The sequence below is a fragment of the Oculina patagonica genome, chromosome 1 (genome assembly GCF_052425735.1).
Source record: "Oculina patagonica isolate OP01 chromosome 1, crgOcupat, whole genome shotgun sequence".
In the NCBI taxonomy this organism is placed as follows: Eukaryota; Metazoa; Cnidaria; class Anthozoa; order Scleractinia; family Oculinidae; genus Oculina; species Oculina patagonica.
Window position 1 is genome coordinate 813,067 of NC_135758.1, and position 22,606 is coordinate 835,672.

Below are 22,606 nucleotides of genomic sequence, written 5' to 3' on the forward strand. Positions count from 1 at the left end.
TGTTCCTGGTGTGATCCGTAGATTGGGTACCTATATTCTATCAGCTTTAATAAACGCCCAGATAAACGAAAAAAGGTATCTTAAAACTGAACTACCCGTTCAAGTATTAGTAAAGGGATTTTATACAGATTTGTGTTTGACCGTGCACGGTTAGCCGCTATTTGGGTCGTCACGGAACGCTTCTCCTTCCCTTCGGTTTGGGGCCTTCAAAAGGCTATCAATTTTCGCTTTCTTTATCCTAAATAGGGTAAGTGTTTAAGAACCTTGGCGGCACACCCCTATCCGAAATTTATGGGAGTACCCCCCCCCCCCCCGGTGGGCGACTCCTCTTACGGCCTGATTACATCGGTGTCTCACATTTGCAGAATGCAGAATGCAGACTAACAGAATATATTGAAAGCTAACCGTAAACAGGCTAACCGAAGTGCTATTAAGGCTAACCGGAGTGAATAGTAGGCTAACCGGAGTGTGTAGTTGGCTAACCCGAGTGAAAAGTTCACTCCGGTTAGCCTACTACAAACTTCAATTAGCCTACTTTACACTCTGGTTAGCCTGTTTACGGTTAGCTTTCAATAATGGTAAAGGTAACACAATATATTCTGTTAGTCTGCATTCTGCATTCTGCATTCTGGGTTCTGCATTCTGCGTTCTGCAGTCTACATTCTGCATTGTGCATTCTGCAAATGTCAGACACCGTGATTACATGGCGAATTTCAGCCCGGGCTGAAATTTCAGTCCAGTTTGCCAGGCTGAGATTTCAACCCGGCTTCCAAAACAAATCTTCTTAAAAACACGTCTGCAAAAGTTTCATCCGGGGCCAAATTACAGCCTGGGCTGAAATTTCCAGCCGGGTTTCCAAAACCGGGGTGGAAATCGCAGCTGAAAAACCTCATGCAATCGCATATTCAATTTCAGCCTGGGCCCCCATATAATCTGGCCCTTATTGATGACATCTTTCAGGCTGTTTGCATGGCAAACATACATTTATGCAGCTTACCTTTTGGCAGTAGCAGTGTAGATCACACCACAATCACAGTCCACAGTTAAACAAAATTGTTCCATCCAACTCAAGCACAGCGAAACTTCTTAGCAGTTTAAGATTCCTCGTGACTCAAATATTCCCTTGAGCATAAATTTTAGATAAAAGATGATCTCTGTTACGCCAAAGCCAGTCAAAATAAATTCGATGTCCTAACATGCACACGTGCTTGAGAAGCAAAAATGTTATCGTGTGTTGAATGTGATTCAAAGGGAGAAGCTCCCATCCACGATTAACATGTTATAAAATAAACGTTGCTCTAGGGCATTATAATGAAGAAACGCCTTGATAATGAGTCTTTCGAGACAAAATATAAGCTTAAACATGTTAAACTCAGACTAAATAGTACTCAACAAATGAGAGAGGTGCAGTGTTGCGTATTATCATTATATCAGGACTAATAATCAATTATGATATATCACGTTTTTTTCTATATGTTTCTTCTAAGGGATAGTGCTATTATCATGATATATCTTTGGTGATATAAGGGGTTGATTTTTTGATATTCCGCAATGGGGTTTTTTCTGATTATAAAGATATGTTATCATGATATTATCAGAATACTTAAATAAGTAACTATTTCTCTTTTCCCTGTGATACAGTGATTTATCATGATATTATCAGAATATATAATTAAGTGGTTTTTCTTCTCCTCCCAGTGATATAGTGATAAATCATGATATTATCAGAATATTTAATTAAGTAGTATTTCTTCTCCTCCCAGTGATATAGTGATAAATCATGATATTATCAGAATATTTAATTAAGTAGTATTTCTTCTTCTCCCAGTGATATAGTGATAAATCATGATATTATCAGAATATTTAATTAGGTAGTATTTCTTCTCCTCCCAGTGATATAGTGATAAATCATGATATTATCAGAATATTTAATTAACTAACTTTATTTCTCCTCCCAGTGATATAGTGATAAATCATGATATTATCAGAATATTTAATTAAGTAGTATTTCTTCTTCTCCCAGTGATATAGTGATAAATCATGATATTATCAGAATATTTAATTACGTGGTTTTTCTTCTCCTCCCAGTGATAAAGTGATAAATCATGATATTATCAGAATATTTAATTAAGTAGTATTTCTTCTCCTCCCAGTGATAGAGTGATAAATCATGATATTATCAGAATATTTAATTAAGTGGTTTTTCTTCTCCTCCCAGTGATAGAGTGATAAATCATGATATTATCAGAATATTTAATTAACTAACTTTATTTCTCCTCCCAGTGATATAGTGATAAATCATGATATTATCAGAATATTTAATTAAGTAGTATTTCTTCTACTCCCAGTGATATAGTGATAAATCATGATATTATCAGAATATTTAATGAAGTAGTATTTCTTCTCCTCCTAGTGATAGAGTGATAAATCATGATATTATCAGAATATTTAATTAACTAACTTTACTTCTCCTCCCAATGATAGAGTGATTTATCATGATATTATCAGAATATTTAATGAAGTAGTATTTCTTCTCCTCCTAGTGATAGAGTGATAAATCATGATATTATCAGAATATTTAATTAACTAACTTTATTTCTCCTCCCAGTGATATAGTGATAAATCATGATATTATCAGAATATTTAATTACGTGGTTTTTCTTCTCCTCCCAGTGATAAAGTGATAAATCATGATATTATCAGAATATTTAATTAAGTAGTATTTCTTCTCCTCCCAGTGATAGAGTGATAAATCATGATATTATCAGAATATTTAATTAAGTGGTTTTTCTTCTCCTCCCAGTGATAGAGTGATAAATCATGATATTATCAGAATATTTAATTAACTAACTTTATTTCTCCTCCCAGTGATATAGTGATAAATCATGATATTATCAGAATATTTAATTAAGTAGTATTTCTTCTACTCCCAGTGATATAGTGATAAATCATGATATTATCAGAATATTTAATGAAGTAGTATTTCTTCTCCTCCTAGTGATAGAGTGATAAATCATGATATTATCAGAATATTTAATTAACTAACTTTACTTCTCCTCCCAATGATAGAGTGATTTATCATGATATTATCAGAATATTTAATGAAGTAGTATTTCTTCTCCTCCTAGTGATAGAGTGATAAATCATGATATTATCAGAATATTTAATTAACTAACTTTACTTCTCCTCTCAGTGATAAAATGATAAATCATGATTTTATCAGAATACTGCACTTACCCTAAACCCTAACCTAACCTAACCTAGCCTAGCCTAGCCTAACCTAACCTAACCTAACCTAACCTAACCTAACCCTATTCCTAACCCTAACCTAACCTAACCCTAACCCTAACCTAACCTTAACCCTAACCTCCCTAACCTAACCCTAACTCTTACTCAAACCCTAACCCTGAATAACATTGCCTCTGAACTCTAACCCTAACTTACATTAACCCGAGACAATCCCAATACGTAAATCTTACCCGCATCTTACTAAATACGTATTTGAAAGTTGCAAGAAAAATGACGCAGTACAAACTAAATATTTTCTGCTTTGTGAATGACCGGCATTAAAAGGCCAAAGAGTGAGTTAAAAAAAGCCAAAATCGGGTGTTACGAAAGTTAATCTTGCCGTGTCTAAAAGGAGTAAATAGCAATGTGATTATGTAGTTTTGTGGACAATTTTGATATTATCACGATATATCATAATATCATTGTGTCTGTTATTGCTTGAGTGAGATTTGAAAATGATAGTGATACATGATATGATTCTAACTTGATAGTGATACCTTGATAATGATAATTTAAAAATTTGATAACAAAAAGTATTCTAGCAACTATGATGTAAATACGATATGATAATGTAAATGATATTTTTGATATTTAAAACGGAAAAATATTTTTTGATATTATCATGCAGTTATCACCAAAATATCACTGAGATATCAAAATATCAGTTATCAAACTAATGATATTCTATCATGAGATTTTGATAAACCGCAATCCTCCACCTTAGTGCAACAAATTCTGCTCTGGAAAGCAAAACTCATGATTGATACCGCTGACCATCACAACTTCGAAGGACTGGAACCTATTATTGCGTGACATCCAAAAAAGTGTACGGTGTCGAATCCATAATCTTTTATATAACTTCGCCTTCGCTGTTATCAAACCACAACTGAACAACAGATGAAGCGTATTTTAACTCGATGTGGCCTGTTCTTGGTTTGAGAGCGCCATCTCTGCGCCCGCCATAAATTGACAACGTCACTGAACCCGCGAGTATACGAACCTTCGATCCGAAACTTCTCGAATATGGCGGCCGAGATTGCTCGCTAATTAGCTCAAATGTTTTTGTCGGTAAACATTTGATGTTACTAATGTGTGCCTCCGTGCATGAAGAGATTTTGGAAGCTCAGTGCCATGGGCATACTAACATCTACTTGAATTATCGCAAGCTTAGCGAATTGCCGGAAGAACTACTAACTTTGTCCAAGATCAAGAAGCTTTATTTGAAGCGAAATGTGCTAAAGAAGTTGGTAAGATGCTTAATGCATACAACTTTTGACATGCACGCAGTCTTTTACTTAAGTCTTACAGATCTGTTGCACTGACTGTTTTTTCATTTTCGCACTTCAGCCAGCAGATATTTGGAAACTCGGAAATTTAGTAGAACTGTAAGTATGTGTAAACTTGATTTTTCAAGTGAATTTATACAATAAACTTAAATTAAAATTAGCTCCATATATCGACACATCAATGATGTGATTCTTTGGTTTTTTTCTGTTTTGCAGGTATTTGCATTCTAATGAACTTCATCAGCTACCAGATGGTATAGAATTATACTGAAGTTATATTATAATAGAAGACTAAATTGCTATTACGTGTACATGATTTGTACATTGATTGTTTACAACACATGCAGCCAGGTTTTTTTTATTTTATATCTCAGGAAAATCCCAGCCTCGTAAAGTCTTGAGGCCATGTAACACCAAGCAATTTTGATTGCATTGCAACTTGCAACATGGCTACTTTTCTTTCAAATGCAACATTTTGTTGCATTGCAGGTTCGTACAATGGGGTGTAATGCACTGAAAAATTATTTTTGACAACTGACAATGCAATGTTTGCATTTGTGCATTGCAAGTTGCAAAGAAATTGCCTTGTGTAACCTGGCCTTTAGATTTTACCATGATATACTTACTAACCCCCATTCTGACAACAAATGATAATACTAGTGGGAGACTTTTAATAATTATATACTATCAGGGCCGTACCTAGCGGAGGGGGGGGGGGGTGCAGTTGCCCCCGCCAGGAAAACGAAATTTCTTACATAGTGTTTGATTTTGCTGGGCTGTTTTTGTGGCTATATTTGAGTTTGCCCCCACCGCGGACTGAGTTTGGCAGATTTATGAAACCAATTAATTTCTTTATATGGTGCTGTTTCCAGCAAATGTAAAGAATAGCTTGCATATAGCAATTCAGAAAGCCTGTCGTAGCACTGATAGGCATCAATCATTATCTTGATCACTTTTTTTGAATTATTTTCTTAGAAATTGGAAAGCTTTTGTCACTTGAAAAGTTAAATGTTTGCAATAACTTCCTGAAGAATCTGACTCCAGCCGTCAGTCAACTAAAGTCACTCACATCACTTCACCTTGCAAACAATCAGTTGTCATTTTTACCCAAAGGTAAGCATTTTAATAGGCTTGTTTTTCTCTGTTACATGAATATTTGTGGCAGATATAAAGCCACTATTTAACTTCTTTCTGTTTTGTTTTCAGGGCTGGGAAATCTTACAAATTTAAGGGATCTAAATGTCATGAATAACAGGCTTGAGTGGTTGCCATGGCAACTGTGTAATTGCTCATCACTCAAGATTCTGTCATTTGATGGGAATGCAGTTCAGAAGATTCCACGTCAATTACTGAGACATTCAGGACTGACTGAACTATATGCAAGTGGAAATAATCTTTCCACTTTACCTCAAGGTATTAGAATTTTCAACCTTATTCAGTTACATGTATGTCAGCAGAATGTCACTGACAGCTATCCCAAGAGTGTGTTCCTGATGGTATTATCAGACTTACATTACACACAATGCCAAGAAGTAAAGATAATTGATAATTTATATCCCATGATTTGAATGTCCACAGGTGATATTATGTTTTTTTTAAGACAATCAATGTCATCACCTCAACAAATTTTTGAAAAAGCGGACATCTTCACCAATGAGATCCAAGTTATTTATCAATGAAAAAGGCTTGGGATTGGATGTTAAAGTGTATTAATGATTAACTAAACAATATTTGACTGTATTTTAATACAAATTAAACATATGGTATGGATGGATCAACGAAGATATTAGAGTTACATTTAGTTCTGACAAGTGCATATCAGACAAAAAATAGCTACACTACAAATACCAATAAGTCTGTTTCACCAAACACTGTAGGTTTAAAAACACAAATATGGCACGCCGTTGGGTTTGAGATCCCCGCAACACCGCAAGATGGGATTTTATTTACTGCAACACTGCATAAAAAAAATTAGCAACTCTGCAACACCGCAAACCCCTATGTCCCCTCCTTCACCAGGAGAAAATTTTACTCTGGGGGGATGGGGGTACTCCCTATAGTAGAGTATACAGGAAGGTATATAAAAGGTGGAGATTTCATGCGTTGGAGTATACAACAGGATAGGAAAACTGTCATTAAGTTATTTTATAGGACCTTTTAAAAATATCTTGAACAGACCTGGGGACGGAATGGTCGATTCATTTATTTGACAAATTATTAAGTAAAGAGATGTAGTACCTCTTCTGTATTCATAGGAATGTGGTACCATTTTCCTATTAAAGGTATATGGAAGGGTAACCTTTTCTGACAAAAATGGTATTATGAAAAGGTAAGGGTTATGACCTTGGGGCGGAGCCTCCCCGTGTAGCAACTTTTTTTAAGTACCGCCCTGGGATTTATTATGGCTTGACATCAAGCAAACTTATAGATGAATGGATGATTGAAATAAATACATTTTAGTTAACTAAAATATACTTTCCTTTACCAACTGGTTGTTATTGTGGCTTTACAGATTTGGATAAACTTATCTCACTGGAATCACTGATACTGGATAACAACATTGAACTTCATATGCTACCAGCAACACTGCTGAAAATGGAGAATTTAAAGATGATCGGGTTAAGTTGGTATGCATCCTTTATTCAACTAAATCCTTGAAGTACCTAGAAGAATGATTAACAGGAAATTTTGCATTGTAATTTTAACACATTGTTAAACAAACAATTATTGACGAGAAAATTATAAATTATTACCTATAAAGAACTACATGGAATCACCACCGAATTCTTATTCATTCTGATCTTACAGTAGGAGAGTTTGGACACCTTTTCGGTGACCCATTCACATTCGGTGAGTAGGATGGGTGTCTGTAAGGTGATCTGATGTTATACAGATTATAACATGCTATCCTGTTTTTTTTATAAGATGGGACCCCAATTTCTCAAACCATTGTTGATCGGCAAACCTTCCGATATCTCAAACCAAAAGTTGTTTCCCTGCTTCATTCAGTCAAACACTGTTATAGTTTTTGTTTCCCTTGAAGGCCCGGGAAATAAGTATTTTAAATGTATTTAACTTCATTTATATCAATCAATAATAACCATACTGATAGTTTTCTTTTGTATAACTTCTTGTAGTTCCTTTGAAACGCTGCCCAGAGTGCAAAAAGATTCCATGGGTGAGTTATCATGTATTAAACAACTTAAATTATTATTATTATTTTTTTTTTTCGTGATAGCTTCTTGAAACTAATTTAACTGCCAGTCTATTCTCAGTGGGCCGATTCATTCCTGTTAGATGTAAAAAGTAAAATTAATACTGGAAATATTTGCTCAACAGATTTGCAACAAGTTCTAGATTTGGGGCGTGTCCTTAGCAAGAATGATGGAAGTGTTCCCCCACTGCTAGAGTTGTGCTTAAGAGCAGTCTATCCTCTTGGTAAGAACATCATTGTCGAACCGTTCTGTGTTTATTATATATAGATGCTTGTGTTCCTTATGTTTGACAGAACATCCCACACTCGGTCAGTATGTGACCAGCGCCAACAAAGTAAGCTCTTAAACGTTGACGTTAAACCCAAGTGAAATACCAGCCAATCACTACTTTAAAAATAATGTCAATAATGCAATGAGCCAATCAGAACTTGAAGCAAACCGTGTAGCTGGAGGAAAGTGCGGGAAAACACGCAACCGGCGGAGAGCGCTGGAAAACACGAAATCGGCGGAGATCGCGGAAAACACGCAACCGGCAGAAAGCGCGGGAAAACACGTGTTCCGGCGGAAAGCGCGGGAAGGCATGTAACCAGAAGAAGGGCGGGAAGACATTACCAGGCGTCAAACGCACTGGGCGTTCGCAGTTCCTGCCAAAATTGCCGCTTTTAACCGGAACGGGAAGTGACGTTATTTTTTGACCGCTGTGAAGGGAAGATATCCAAGCTTCTGCACGTGATAACATCTTTGCTAGAACGTCCCTACATTAACAAACGAAGACAATTTTCTCTGTTTCTTCGCGGTCTGAGTTTTCCACCTTATTAAAGGTTTAAACCTTGTTTTAATTTCTTACTTATTTCACTTAACAGTTCAATCGCCCAGCGATGAAAACGTTTCGTCTCTTGTTCTGCCATCTCACTTGACCAACCTACTTAGAACACCAACTGGACACTGTTTCATTTGCTGCAGTCCTTACTTCACAGCGGCATTCCTTCTGGAGGAAAGCGCTGACATAGCGCTACGAGTTGTAAATCCCAGCTCCGAAAGCTTACAGAGATTGCGTGACACCGCGTGTTCTTTTGTCTTTTGTTGCTGCTCAAGAAGCTGTTTGGATGAAGTGTGTAGATTGCGTGACAATCTTGATTAAGAAGCAAATCCTCGTTTTGAGTTTTCTTTCGTGTTTAGCGGGGAAAGAATAGATCTATTGAAGAGAAATATTTATTCATTTAACGCTGACTTTTAAAAAACATTGCATTGAAGAATACAGTTCAGTTGTAAAATATCTTTGTACATATATTCGAAAAATTATCATTGTAACAGAACGAAGAACAAAGTTCTTGTTTTTACTCAAATCATAACACAAGTGTATGGGCTTTCAAAAGTTGATTGTGTAACAGTTTTATTTGAAAAGATAAAAATTCATATTTATGTTGATTATACAGTTGTATAGTTATTATTTTGACCGAAATTTCTGGGATTATTATCCAACAAATTGCCACAATGCCCACTTATAGTTTATTTAGCTGTAAAGTGCATTTCAACGACAATTTGTTGAATAATAAAAAAATGAAACAATTATCCCGAAATATCAAAGACTGATTTTAGCCGACGAGGCTATTTTCCGAGTCGGCTAAAATCAGTCGATATTCCGAAAAATTGAGCAGGATAATTGTGGTTTTGAGAAGAACATTCAGTTCAACTCCTAAGTTCTCCTTATAATTTTGATACATTAGCAAAAAAAACAAGTGGTGAGAATATAGAGTCATCAGTTGAGAGATAATAAGTCTTGATGCAACACCAAACTATATGTCATCCCCTGACAACAATTACACTATTTTTAATATATTGCTTTCTGATGACTTTTAAACAACGAACACTACTTTGACAGCATTTGTCTTTTTCGCCTTTCCAGTTCAACTGTTCAATGGGAAAATGACAGATGCGAGATAGATGACATAATTGGAAGTAGATATAATTACTTGCTTTTACATGTTTGAAAGACGATAACTTTATTTCATATGATCTTGGTCAGCATGCTATTTGACATAATAGTTTTGACATCACTTTTAATTACCTTCGATTTCAATGTTACTGCTCACCGACCTTGAAGTAGTTAGCAAACACAGTAATTTTTGCATTTTTGACGTTTTTAATAGAAAAGTAGTACATAACTGCAAATTGAAGTGTTGAAAAGTAATAACTTAACTAAAGGTGACATGCACTATTTAAATTACAGTTTTTTTTTTTAAATAAAGGTTATTAATAAAAATATAAGCTATCGTGGGCTATCCGCGCAGGTGCCAGTTTGAGCATTTATATGAAACTACCATTGTTTCATTTAATTAAAATATAAAAATTGCCAATTGAAAATGTTTCTTCGTAAAAACGTATTTTTCAAGGCCTATCAAAAAATCGCTATAATTAAACAGTGTTGTAAAAGTGTCATATATATTTTTGTGTTATCAGCTCAGCTGCTGTAATTACAACTTTTACACGAAACGTGCGAGCTCTCGTCTTCTTTATGAGTCAGGATGTTTTCGCAACGCTTCTGTTTCCATACAAACGAACCTTCTTTGGCAAATTGTGTAAATGCCCCTGTAGGCGGTTCGCTTTTGTTCAAACGATTAAAGCTTGTTGTGTGCATTGTTCCGTGCGAGTGGGTTTGTTTCAACAAGCACAACAGAGCTGAATACATGTAGTTGTGAAAAGCTCTAGAACCTACCGGAGTTGAGTGACTTTCACAAAATGAACGACGACGAATATGGCAGTGCAGATGACAGCAACTTGTTTGAAGAAGAGTCGTTCACCGAACAATATCAAAATTATTTGGTATTCTCAAACGCAGTTTTGATAATAGAACTCTTGTTGGCTGTCATCGGTGTCGTTGCGAATTGCACTGTTTGTGGTGTGCTTCTTCGAAAGAAACGACTATTGAAGAACTTTTCCACCTTTCACCTTTTCAACCTTGCGATAACTGACATCATATTTAGACTGGCTCTGACACCAGTGTTGCTGACCATCGAAAACACCGCTGTCAAACATGGAAGTAACACCGTTTGCAAGCTCGGCGCGTTCGGTAGCTACACCACATTAGCTGTCACATTCACGCTTCTGTTAGGAATTGCTTTCGATCGCTATGTCCACATTGTTCATCCGATAAGAGCCAGGTCCATCACATGGAAACACAGCCGCAGTGTGGTCGTTATTTCATGGTTGTACTCGGCAGCTTGCTCTTCGCCATTCCTTTACAGCATGAAATACGTAAAAGCTGACTGGAATCTCACAGCTAATACAGAATACGAGCTTTGCCTCTCCACGTTAGGCCTACCATTTCAAATATCTTCTAGCGTATTTCTTGTATTTGCGTTTTTAGTACCTCTAATTTTGATGGCTGTGGCGTACGGCAAGATTTTGAAAGTCCTCTGGGAGCGCGCTCGAAGTAAAGTTATCAATTCCAAAATAGCAGAAGCTAAATTTCGTGCTGTGAAGATGATGATTGTAATCGTAGTGGCTTACTTTATAAGCTGGGGACCGAAACTCATATGGACTTGCCTACAAGCTTTTGAAATCATTTCTTTGGAATATCCAGTTGATTGGGACAGCTACGAAATTTCTTGGGAGGAATACTTGAGACAGGAGAAAAAGTACATAATTTTACTTATTGTTGATGACACAGCAGATCTTTTCACTTTTACAAGTTCAATTTTAAATCCTGTGATATTTGGCTATTACAATATGTCTTTTCGAGAGGACTTAAAGAAGTGTTGTTGCAGGAGGGATTGCTTTAAATGTTTTCAAAAATGCAACCGAAAGACCAAAACTCGAAATAAGACAGAGAAACAAAATGTCTTTGTTTTGGACACGCGAACGAAAACTACTGAAAATATTGCTTTAGGAGACAGAGTAAAAACATTTGAAAATGTTTGTGCTTTGGAAGACGAAGCAAATGAAGGGGATAACGTGACTAAGTTGTAAAGAGCAAACAAATGTTACATTTATATGAAGTGAAATTGAATGTTTTACATGTAAGAATGTTTTTCTTTATGCCATTTTTTGTTTTTCATTTGCATATCCTAACGATTAAATTTGCAATGGTAATACAACTGAGTGGATTTTAATTCAGCAAGTATTTAATTAAATCAGTTGAGTGGAGCCCGTAGAATAAGAGTGATTACAACAGGACGTCGCTACTTTAAACTCCCCATTTTTTCAAACAAAAGATATTTTCCTTGGACGTGGTAGTATTTTTGCAGTCATTTACTGTAAAAAAGGGAACTAAACCAAGTGCAACCCCGCTATATTTTATTTAAGCCTCGCTTTCTTGACCTGCGATAACAAAAGAATGAGTTTTTTAAAACATTAAAAACGTTTTATCTCAGGCAAAATCAATTATCACAATGTACAGTTAATATCGCATACTGTATTGGAGACCGTGCGAACTTCGTTGTTTGTAACAGCTCCTGATTTGAACTCTGCGACTTTATAGTAATTTCTCAAACTCATTAATAATTCATCAAGTTTAAACAAAGAAAATTATAACCGTGACGTTGGTTTAGAAACCCGATCTTAATTAGCATAGATTTTTACGATTTTATTTCTCCGTTTACTCCGTAGTTTTTGTTTCGATTGAGAAGATATATCAAACACTCGAGACAGTGTTTCATCGGCTATCCAAACACCTCGAATTTCGTCAAAAATACTCCGCTGCGCGTCGTATTTTCAACTCTCTTCTCGGTGTTTGGATATCCCGATGAAACACTGCCTCTCGTGTTTGATATATTACTTAACCTATTCAAGTGTAATTTACACCCAAATAGGGAAGACACGAGAATTAGCTATTGTTATACTGTACTGCTTCAATATATTTCTCAGAGGCGGCGGAGCGTTTTGAAACGGGGGGGGGGGGGGGGTGGGACTCGTCGTACACCAAGCCAAGCTTCACCTCCCCCCCCCCCCCGGGGGGGCGCATACCCCTACTTATATTTCTCAAAATGTCTTTTGCGAAGTTGACTCCTTTGCAATCTCAACCGGTGTGTCCGTAATCGATTTGTGACAATGCATTACTAGGCAGTTCAGACGATCCTGCCTTATGGTGCTTTTTGGGTATTTTGTTAGTCGTCGAAGGGCAGAAAGGGGCACTAAATTGTATGACACGACGAAGACCAAATGCTGGCGGGGTTTTGTGTGACGACATCAAATTTTACAAAATGTAAAAACAAAACGGTTGATTCTATGAAGTGCTTCTTTGTCGATATAATGGAATTGGATTTGAGTCGTTGAAAGTTTTCGTAACATTACTCGTGAAATGGTGAATATATGACAAACTTATGTATGTTATATATACTTTTATTAAATTTTCAGCCACGGATATTGCATTTCTAGCATTCTGATTGGTTCACTCAATCCCGGTTGTCAGCTCGTATACCTTAGTTTGACCTTATTTGGAAAATGATTGCGTTACTGTTGCCAAACTAAAATTTTTCTGCGGGAAGCGACAGTTCCATTAAACAAATGGTTTTGAACAGCAAATTTGGCGAGCTTTATGAACAAGAAATAATTAGCGGTGCCTACAAAAACCAAAGAAATGCCATAGTAAATTAAACTACGCAAAACAAAAGGATAGTTGCGAAAAGTGTAATTAATAATACTTTTAAACTGAACGCACAGCAAGAGCGAGTGAATAAAGTAGAAAAGCAGCAAATAATTTAAGAAAGAACGGCAAACTGACACAGTTTCATTCAGTGTACGTCATAAAACTAGGCTCAGCACTTCAGTAAAGTTGGTTACCTTTCAATCTTGGTTTTGTCCTTTCATACTTTAATAAACCTGTTCCACTTTGAGCTCAATTTCGCTTCAAATAATATAGCAGTCTTGATGACAGCCGTGGAGCCGTAAAGAAGTACAATGTAAACACTTGCTTCGTTCGACTTGCACAAGACTTGTAGTTTCCAGAAAAGGTTTTGCTTCGGATCTTCTCGTAAATCTTAACTGTTGTCACAATTTCCAGGATATTTAGACGACTTTAGAGGGGATTGTTTGAGGAAAATCTTCTAAAGAAAACTCTCTTGCTCGCTTTCCTCGTATGTTTCATTCAACTCAAGAAGTGAACACCGCGCCAGAAATTTTCGCGCCTCTTCATACTATCACTTCGTTTACATCAAAATGAAATGTCCATTCGATTTTAACTTGGGAAGAATTTAATAAAACAATTATTCCATTCGCCCTTGTTGGATACGAGTCGTTATAGCCAACTCGGCGCTTCGCGCCTCGTTGGCTATTTACCACCTCGTATCCAACGCGGACTCATGGAATAATTAACAATTATTGGATGAGGTTGAGCATGATAGCGATAATTATCAAGGCCAAAGTTTCTGTTATCTGCCGAAGCCGAAGGCTGAGGCGGATAACAGAAACTGAGGCCTTGATAATTATCGCTATCATGCGAAAACCGAATCCAATAATTGTTTTTTTATGCACATCCCTGAGCTGCACTTGTAAAGACAAGAGCGCGCATAAAACTATTGTCTGTAGGTATGACGTCACTTCTACATATGAAAAATCTAATGTCTGTAGGTATGACGTAAGAGAAACAGCAAGCAAGAATTAGCTGCGTGCTTATAGCCAATCAAAATCAAGCTGGTGACACCAATGTATAATAATTGTTAATTATATAGCCACAAGTGTTTTATTGGAAAATAGACCACTCGTGAAATTCATATGAAACTGCATTTATTACAAACAAATATGTCTCCCGGGCGTTAAAATAAAAAAGGGACAAACCAACGCCGGATTAACTTTGAAAACTGTACAGCCTAACAGATTTTCAAAACCCATATCGCAATCTGTTAAAATCTTCTTCAATTTTTGTCCATCCGTACCTTCTTTTCTATTTGCTGCGTTATTGAAATGTTCCACTCGATTTATTTCACTCAATTTGGTGGCCATTTTCTTTTGTCTAAATTTGACTAAAATCCGTGACACAGTCCCATTAATTAAGGCTTCAATGGGATTCGATTTTTGAACGAGGCTGGGACTGATAAACCATGCTTCTATACGTACAGCACAAAAAACCAACATGTTATCGAAGGGATCTGAATAACAGTTCAAGTCCACTAAGTAGGAATGTGTTGAAATAAATAATTAAAAAAAAAAAAACAGCATGGAAATTAAAAGTATTTTTAAGTGATTTTAATTTAATTTAAAAATTCAGCTAACACATCGCATTAACCTAGCTCTAACTACATGAGGATCGTCCATACCCTGTTGAATTATAAAATTACCCAGAATATAGATCACTAAGAAAAACTGTTTTATCCCATTTTCGTCATCAACAAAGCCTAGCTTTTTAATTTCAGGAAGACAATTAAGCTTCCCTGCTGTTGACATTAAAAACGTGGAAACAGCTGTAAGTTCATTTATGTTTTTATATTACTGAGGAAAACTGGTATTTTCGGGTTTACATGCCCTTTTAAGGTAAAATGATTGATTCATCTTTATTGTCGAAAAACTGCAATAAGCTGATCAATGGACCTGGCTAAAATCTTTTGCTCTTTAGTGGGCAGACAAACTCAAAACAACTTTGAGCTAAATATTTCCTTTTAACCAGCAAAACAGCATAACTGAGAAATGGAAACAAGCCCAGTGACAGTTGTAAATACGTCGATGTAATTAATGACAAAGCATTTTTAATTTCTAACTGACAGTACAACAAAACACCTAAATTACCCAAAATCCGTACTGAATGTAACATGTACAAAGAATATAATTCCCAAAGACGCTACGTTTATTTTCAGAATTAAGCACATCTCCGTAAGTGAGCGCCTTACACTGCTTATTCGTATTACAGACGATATTCAACAACACTTGTTTGATTGGCGGAAGAGTAAAAGAGGCCATTAGAAAGCGAAGACGACAAGTTACAATTATGACAATGTGCTTTCATAAACGCTTCAGTGAAATATACTTTCTCGCATTCCATGCAAACTTAAAAATTTCAAGATTATTGTTCTCTTAAAAAAATTTCCTCCTTTGATTTATCCCGAGTTCATAAAAAATAGAACCCTGCGAGTAAGCAGATATTACAGCAAACACTGGGGCTAAAAAAAAATGTGTTTTCCAGTTACCACTACCAACAATTTTTTCTGCTTTTTAATTAGGTTTAATGAGAGCCTTGCTTAAACTACGAAGTTTACAGCTAGTGGCCCAAATACATTCAATCTTCTAAACAGTCAGTTTTGTTTGCCGGCATAAGTTTAGAAGCACCAATCGTTGAAGAAAATAAATGATAGAATATAGAAGTGGCCTTGGAGAAGATAAGAAACCACTGATAATGGTTATGTACAATTAGCAGGCTTCACTTTTATGTATAAGGCTTTCATGTTGTAAATTGTTCAACGATATATTCATAACACGCTACTGAAAAGTTCAATTCGTTTATTTGCAGTAATCGTGCAAATCGTGCAGTAATCGTGAACTGAGCTGTCTCCCTTAACAGTGATCATGAATTTTCGGTTAAAAATTCCAAATTGTTTGAAAAACAAAGCGTACTTCCAGACAATATTCACTGAAATTTTTGAGACTACTTTCATGATTCTTGCCGAATTGCTTACGTTCATTTAATTTTTTTGCCTGTTTTATCATTAAAAGTTAAACATTGCCTTTGGCATTACAGCTGGTTCCGCTACACATTATGTAAAATCGAAAATATAGTAAATTTACCAAAACGATGTCAGTTTACCGATGGAAAAGGAAGTATATAGAAAAATATCGTTAAAATGCTTCTGGGTCAATATCTACCACCTTTGCTGTAAAGATCATTTATATATTTCATGCACATAATATAATTCATTTATGGGCTAGCAACGGAAGCATGCATTGATTGGCTTGTCATGAGGTGACATTACAAAGCAGGTAGCAAAAAGTTTCACTACTCATTAGTAAGTAGATGGTCGATATAGGCCACTTAGAAAAGGCTCACATTTTTATTTCGAAACTCCTTTTTCATTGAAACATTAGTAAGACTATCATTTTTAGTTTTCAATACTTTTTCAGTTGTACCGTCAATTAACTACAAGCTTTTCAGTGGTGTAAATATTAGGTTTCGGAAAGTAAATCTTGAAGAAAGTGTCACAGGTATATCGAGTGAGAGGTGATAGAAAAGGACTTTGGTGAAATCATGGAGTTGAATCATACAGAGGACGAAAATCTTACAGAATTCGACAACGAAAACTTTGATGAGGAATACCACGCCTTTGTGCCCAACATCTATGATACGTTTTCTGTATTTGGCTGGATTTTAATAATCTGTGGAATCACCGAAAATGTTGTCGATTTAATTAAGTGGTTTTGAGCTATATTCTCGATGGGTGTCCCTGTTATGTAAATTCAAGCTGACAGACAAGTGTTTTATAAAACAGCTCTTTGAAAAGCTTTAATTGAAGCTACGACTAAAGCCGTTTTAATCATCGTTTGGCGACTGTATGAATTGAACAAATTTGTCTTTTTGAAATTAGGTTTGGTAAACTTCATTCATAATGACGGTCTACCGATCACAACAGCTCCAGTGATATAGTCGTAATTTAGGTTATGCTGTACTGCTACAGTGTAATAAATGGTAAACAGCTGTCTGTCATTCATTATATTGACACATGTATGTAATAGTTTCCCTAGTTTCCATTTTTTATCTTTTCTGCCAGTTTGACGTGAAAGAAAGTAATTAGTTGACTTGACCTTGTTTTATGTTTGTGGGTCAATGAGAAATTAAAAATACGGAACTATATTACAAAATGAAAAACACATCACAGTAGTTCATTGTAATTTACCACTGCATTTTATCAATCGCAAAATTAATTCCAAGCAATTTCTCTGAATTTGACTTGATTTTACAGTTAACACTTTATTTATTCATTTAGAATTTATTTCGATAGGCAAATCAATGAAAAAAGAACGCAAATAATCCTATCTGAGCTTTGTAAATGCGCTATATAAGCACCTATATCATTTATTCATTCATTCATTTGCAACACGCTTTTTAACCGGCTTCCCTGCCACAGCAAAGTACGTGTTCCTCACTTTGTTTATGGCAGAAACGCGTTTTGCAATGTTTTTATCACATGACTAAATCTCTTTTTTAACTCAGTAAATGTAAAAGCTTCGGTTTCCTTAAAACTTTTAGTGATATTATCTGTTTAATATTCCATACGTTTATTGCAAGCTCTGGATGTAAATATTAGGTTTCGAAAAGTAAATCTTGAAGAAAGTGTCACAGGTATATCGAGTGAGAGGTGATAGAAAAGGACTTCGGTGAAATCATGGAGTTGAATCGTACAGAGGACGAAAATCTTACAGAATTCGACAACGAAAACTTTGATGAGGAATACCACGCCTTTGTGCCCAACATCTATGATACGTTTTCTGTATTTGGCTGGATTTTAATAATCTGTGGAATCACCGAAAATGTTGTCGTTTGCTGGATATTGGTTCGTAAGGAGAAGTACTTGAAAAGCTTTGCCAACTTTCATTTACTGAATTTAGCCATTACTGACATTCTATTTCGGATCGTCGCCATTCCCGATCTTCTGGAAGACCAGATTATTTCTAAGAACGACTTCACGTGTAAAATTGGAGAATTTGGTAAATATACTACTTTAGCGGTTACATTTGCTCTTCTCGCTGGAATTGCATTGGATCGTTACATTCATATTGTTCATCCCTTTCGAGCAAGAACAGTGACTTGGAAACACAGTCGAAACTTGATTGCTTTGTCATGGATTTACGGAGCATTGTGTTCGGCGCCATTTTTATACAGCACGAAGCTTGAAGTTTATGTTGACGACGAAACCTTGGAGACATTTTTAAACTGCTACGATTTGCCTGGCCTGCCTTTCCGTATTTCTGTAACTGTGTTTCTTGTGTTTTCGTTTGTAATTCCGTTGGTTTTCATGGGTGTTGTGTATAGCAAAATTGTGAACGTGTTATGGAGTCGCACTCGTAGAAATGTCATAAACAAAAACATTGCAAAGATAAAAATTCGAGCAGTGAAGATGATGATAGTGATTGTTCTCACATATCTTGTCACCTGGGGTCCCATGCTTATTCTGAAAACCATGGAGGCTTTTTATTTCGAAGAGGTAACCTATAAGCAGACCGAGAGCGAAGAGGACGAAGACTTAAATATCCAAGATGGCCTTGAGGCAGCATTTGTTACACTTTCTTTTGCGAGTTCAGTTTTAAATCCTCTGATATTTGGGTATTACAATGGGAGCTTTAGAGAAGAGTTAAAGAACATTTATTTTGGGATAAAGGGCGCCAAATGCTTTAGGAAACGTAAGCACAAAATTGCTCCCCGTCCGATAAAAATTCATGTTTCCACTGGGTGTAGTGAAGCCAAGCATACAAACGATAACACTTTATGAGCCTTTACAACTGTTAAAACGCAGATTCAGCTAATATATTTTTGCTTTATTCTTTTTTATTTTCAAGTTCCTTAACGAATTGTAGCTACACCACATTAGCTGTCACATTCACGCTTCTGTTGGGAATTGCTTTCGATCGCTATGTCCACATTGTTCATCCGATAAGAGCCAGGTCCATCACGTGGAAACACAGCCGCAGTGTGGTCGTTATTTCATGGTTGTACTCGGCAGCTTGCTCTTCGCCATTCCTCTACAGCATGAAATACGTAAAAGCTGACTGGAATCTCACAGCTAATACAGAATACGAGCTTTGCCTCTCCACGTTAGGCCTAAAGGAGAAAATGTACATTATGCTACTTATTGTTGATGACACAGCAGATTTAACTTTTAAAAGTTCAATTTTAAATCCTGTGATATTTGGTTATTACAATATGTCTTTTCGAGAGGACTTAAAGGATCAATTTAGGTTTCTGGGAAACTGCTCACCTACCCCTCCCCAAACCTAACATTAACCCTTACTTATCGCTTTGGGCAAAATGTTAGGTTTGGGGAGGGGTAGGTGAGCAGTTTCCCAGAAACCTAAATTGATCCGACTTAAAGAAGTGTTGTTGCAGGTGGGATTGTTTAAACTGTTTTCAAAAATGCAACCGAATAACCGAAACTCGAAATAAGACAGAGAAACAAAATGTCTTTGTTTTGGACACGCGACCAAAAACTACGGAAAATATTGCGTTAGGAGACAGAGTAAAAGCTTTTGAAAATGTTTGTGTTTTGGAAGGCGAATCAAATGAAGAGAATAAAGTGACTAAGTTGTAAAGAGCAAACAAATGTTACATTTATGTGAAATACAATTGTATTTTTCAAGAGTATTTTTTGTTTCTCATTTGCATATCTAACGATTAAATTTGCAATGGTAATACAACTGAGTAGATTATAATTCAGCAAGTTTTAATTTTAATCAGTTGAGTGGAGCCCGTAGAATAAGATCGAGAAAAAAAAAAATAAAAACAGCGATTACAGCATGACCTGGCTACCTTAAACTCCCCGCTATCCCAAAGCGTACTTCCAGACAATATTCACCGAAATTTTTGAGACTACTTGCATGATTCTTGCCGAATTGCTGACGCTCATTCTATTTTTTTGCCTGTTTCAACATTAAAAGTTAAACATTGCCTTTGGCATTACAGCTGGTTCCGCTACACATTATGTAAAATCGTTAAATGAATATGATAAATTTACCAAAACGATGTCAGTTCACCGATGGAAAAGGAAGTATAAAGAAAAATATCGTTAAAATGCTTCTGGGTCAATATCTACCACCTTTGCTGTAAAGATCATTTATATATTTCATGCACATAATAGAATTCATTTATGGGCTAACAAAGAAAGCATGCATTGATTGGCTTGTCATGAGGTGACATTACAAAACAGGTAGCAGAAAGGTTCACTACTCATTATTAAGTAGATGGTCGATATAGGCCACTTAGAAAAGGCTCACTTTTTTATTTCGAAACTCCTTTTTCAATCAAACATTTAGTAATGCTATCTTTTTTTTAGTTTTCCATACTTTTTGTACCGTCAATTAACTACAAGCTTTTCAGTGGTGTAAATATTAGGTTTCGGAAAGTAACTCTTGAAGAAAGTGTCACAGGTATATCGAGTGGGAGGTGATAGAAAAAGACTTCGGTGAAATCATGGAGTTGAATCATACAGGGGACGAAAATCTTACAGAATTCGACAACGAAAACTTTGATGAGGAATACCAAACCTTTGTGCCCAACATCTATGATACGTTTTCTGTATTTGGCTGGATTTTAATAATCTGTGGAATCACCGAAAATGTTGTCGTTTGCTGGATATTGGTTCGTAAGGAGAAGTACTTGAAAAGCTTTGCCAACTTTCATTTACTGAATTTAGCCATTACTGACATTCTATTTCGGATCGTCGCCATTCCCGATCTTCTGGAAGACCAGATTATTTCTAAGAACGACTTCACGTGTAAAATTGGAGAATTTGGTAAATATACTACTTTAGCGGTTACATTTGCTCTTCTCGCTGGAATTGCATTGGATCGCTACATTCACATTGTTCATCCCTTCAGAGCAAGAACAGTGACTTGGAAACACAGTCGAAACTTGATTGCTTTGTCATGGATTTACGGAGCATTGTGTTCGGCGCCATTTTTATACAGCACGAAGCTTGAAGTTTATGTTGACGACGAAACCTTGGAGACATTTTCAAACTGCTACGATTTGCCTGGCGTGCCTTTCCGTATTTCTGTAACTGTGTTTCTTGTGTTTTCATTTGTAATTCCATTGGTTTTCATGGGTGTTGTGTATAGCAAAATTGTTAGCGTGTTATGGAGTCGCTCTCGTAGAAATGTCATAAACAAAAACATTGCAAAGATAAAAATTCGAGCAGTGAAGATGATGATAGTGATTGTCCTCACATATCTTGTCACCTGGGGGCCCATGCTTATTCTGAAAACCATGGAGGCTTTTTATTTCGAAGAGGTAACCTATAAGCAGACCGAGAGCGAAGAGGACGAAGACTTAAATATCCAAGATGAACTTGAGGCAGCATTTGTTACGCTTTCTTTTGCGAGTTCAGTTTTAAATCCCCTAATATTTGGGTATTACAATGGGAGCTTTAGAGAAGAGTTAAAGAACATTTATTTTGGGATAAAGGGCGCCAAATGCTTTAGGAAACGTAAGCACAAAATCGCCCCCCGTCCGATAAAAATTCATGTTTCCACTGGGTGCAGTGAAGCCAGGCATACAAACGATAACACTTTATGAGCCTTTACAACTGTTAAAACGCAGATTCAGCTAATATATTTTTTTGCTTTATTTTTTTTATTTTCAAGTTCCTTAACGAATTCATTCCACTTTTGATACTTTATAATATTTGCCGACATTATTTTTCATTGAACAAGAAACACACTATGTGAACAGGTTTATGTAAATTTAAGCTGACAGACAAGTGTTTTATAAAACAGCTTTCTGAAAAGCTTTAATTGAAGCTACGACTAAAGCCATTTTAATCATCGTTTGGCGACTGTATGAATCGAACAAATTTGTCTTTTTGAAATTAGGTTTGGGAAAACTTCATTCATAATGACGGTCTACCTATCACAACAGCTCTAGTAATATAGTCGTAATTTAGGTTATGCTGTACTACTACAGTGTAATAAATGGTAAACAGCTGTCTGTCATTCATTATATTGACACATTTATATAATAGTTTCCCAAGTTTCCATTTTTTTTATCTTTTCTGCCGGTTTGACGTGAAAGAAAGTAATTAGTTGACTTGACCTTGTTTTATGTTTGTGGGTCAATGAGAAATTAAAAATACGGAACTATATCACAAAATAAAAAACACATCAAAGTAGTTCATTGTAATTTATTAC

At 36.0% G+C, this 22,606-nt stretch overlaps 4 protein-coding genes across 4 annotated transcripts; all 4 read left to right on the plus strand.

The window, feature by feature from the left end:
* Positions 1-4,104: 4,104 nt before the first annotated feature.
* LOC144652096 (uncharacterized) lies at positions 4,105-9,215 on the plus strand. The gene is made up of 9 exons (XM_078512131.1): positions 4,105-4,535; positions 4,636-4,673; positions 4,791-4,828; positions 5,550-5,687; positions 5,781-5,987; positions 7,087-7,201; positions 7,712-7,752; positions 7,914-8,012; positions 8,653-9,215. Exons 1-9 carry the CDS (start codon positions 4,368-4,370, stop codon positions 8,928-8,930), a joined length of 1,122 nt encoding a protein of 373 aa, XP_078368257.1. The 5' UTR covers positions 4,105-4,367; the 3' UTR covers positions 8,931-9,215.
* Positions 9,216-9,331: 116 nt separating this feature from the next.
* LOC144652087 (C-C chemokine receptor type 1-like) lies at positions 9,332-12,252 on the plus strand. The gene has a single exon (XM_078512121.1). It carries the CDS (start codon positions 10,529-10,531, stop codon positions 11,756-11,758), a length of 1,230 nt encoding a protein of 409 aa, XP_078368247.1. The 5' UTR covers positions 9,332-10,528; the 3' UTR covers positions 11,759-12,252.
* Positions 12,253-18,093: 5,841 nt separating this feature from the next.
* LOC144648117 (QRFP-like peptide receptor) lies at positions 18,094-19,615 on the plus strand. Its single transcript, XM_078507782.1, has one exon. The coding sequence runs from the start codon at positions 18,094-18,096 to the stop codon at positions 19,195-19,197; it is 1,104 nt and encodes a 367-aa protein (XP_078363908.1). The 3' UTR covers positions 19,198-19,615.
* Positions 19,616-20,631: 1,016 nt separating this feature from the next.
* Positions 20,632-22,383, plus strand: LOC144647777 (QRFP-like peptide receptor). Its single transcript, XM_078507473.1, has one exon. The coding sequence runs from the start codon at positions 20,892-20,894 to the stop codon at positions 21,993-21,995; it is 1,104 nt and encodes a 367-aa protein (XP_078363599.1). The 5' UTR covers positions 20,632-20,891; the 3' UTR covers positions 21,996-22,383.
* Positions 22,384-22,606: the final 223 nt, after the last annotated feature.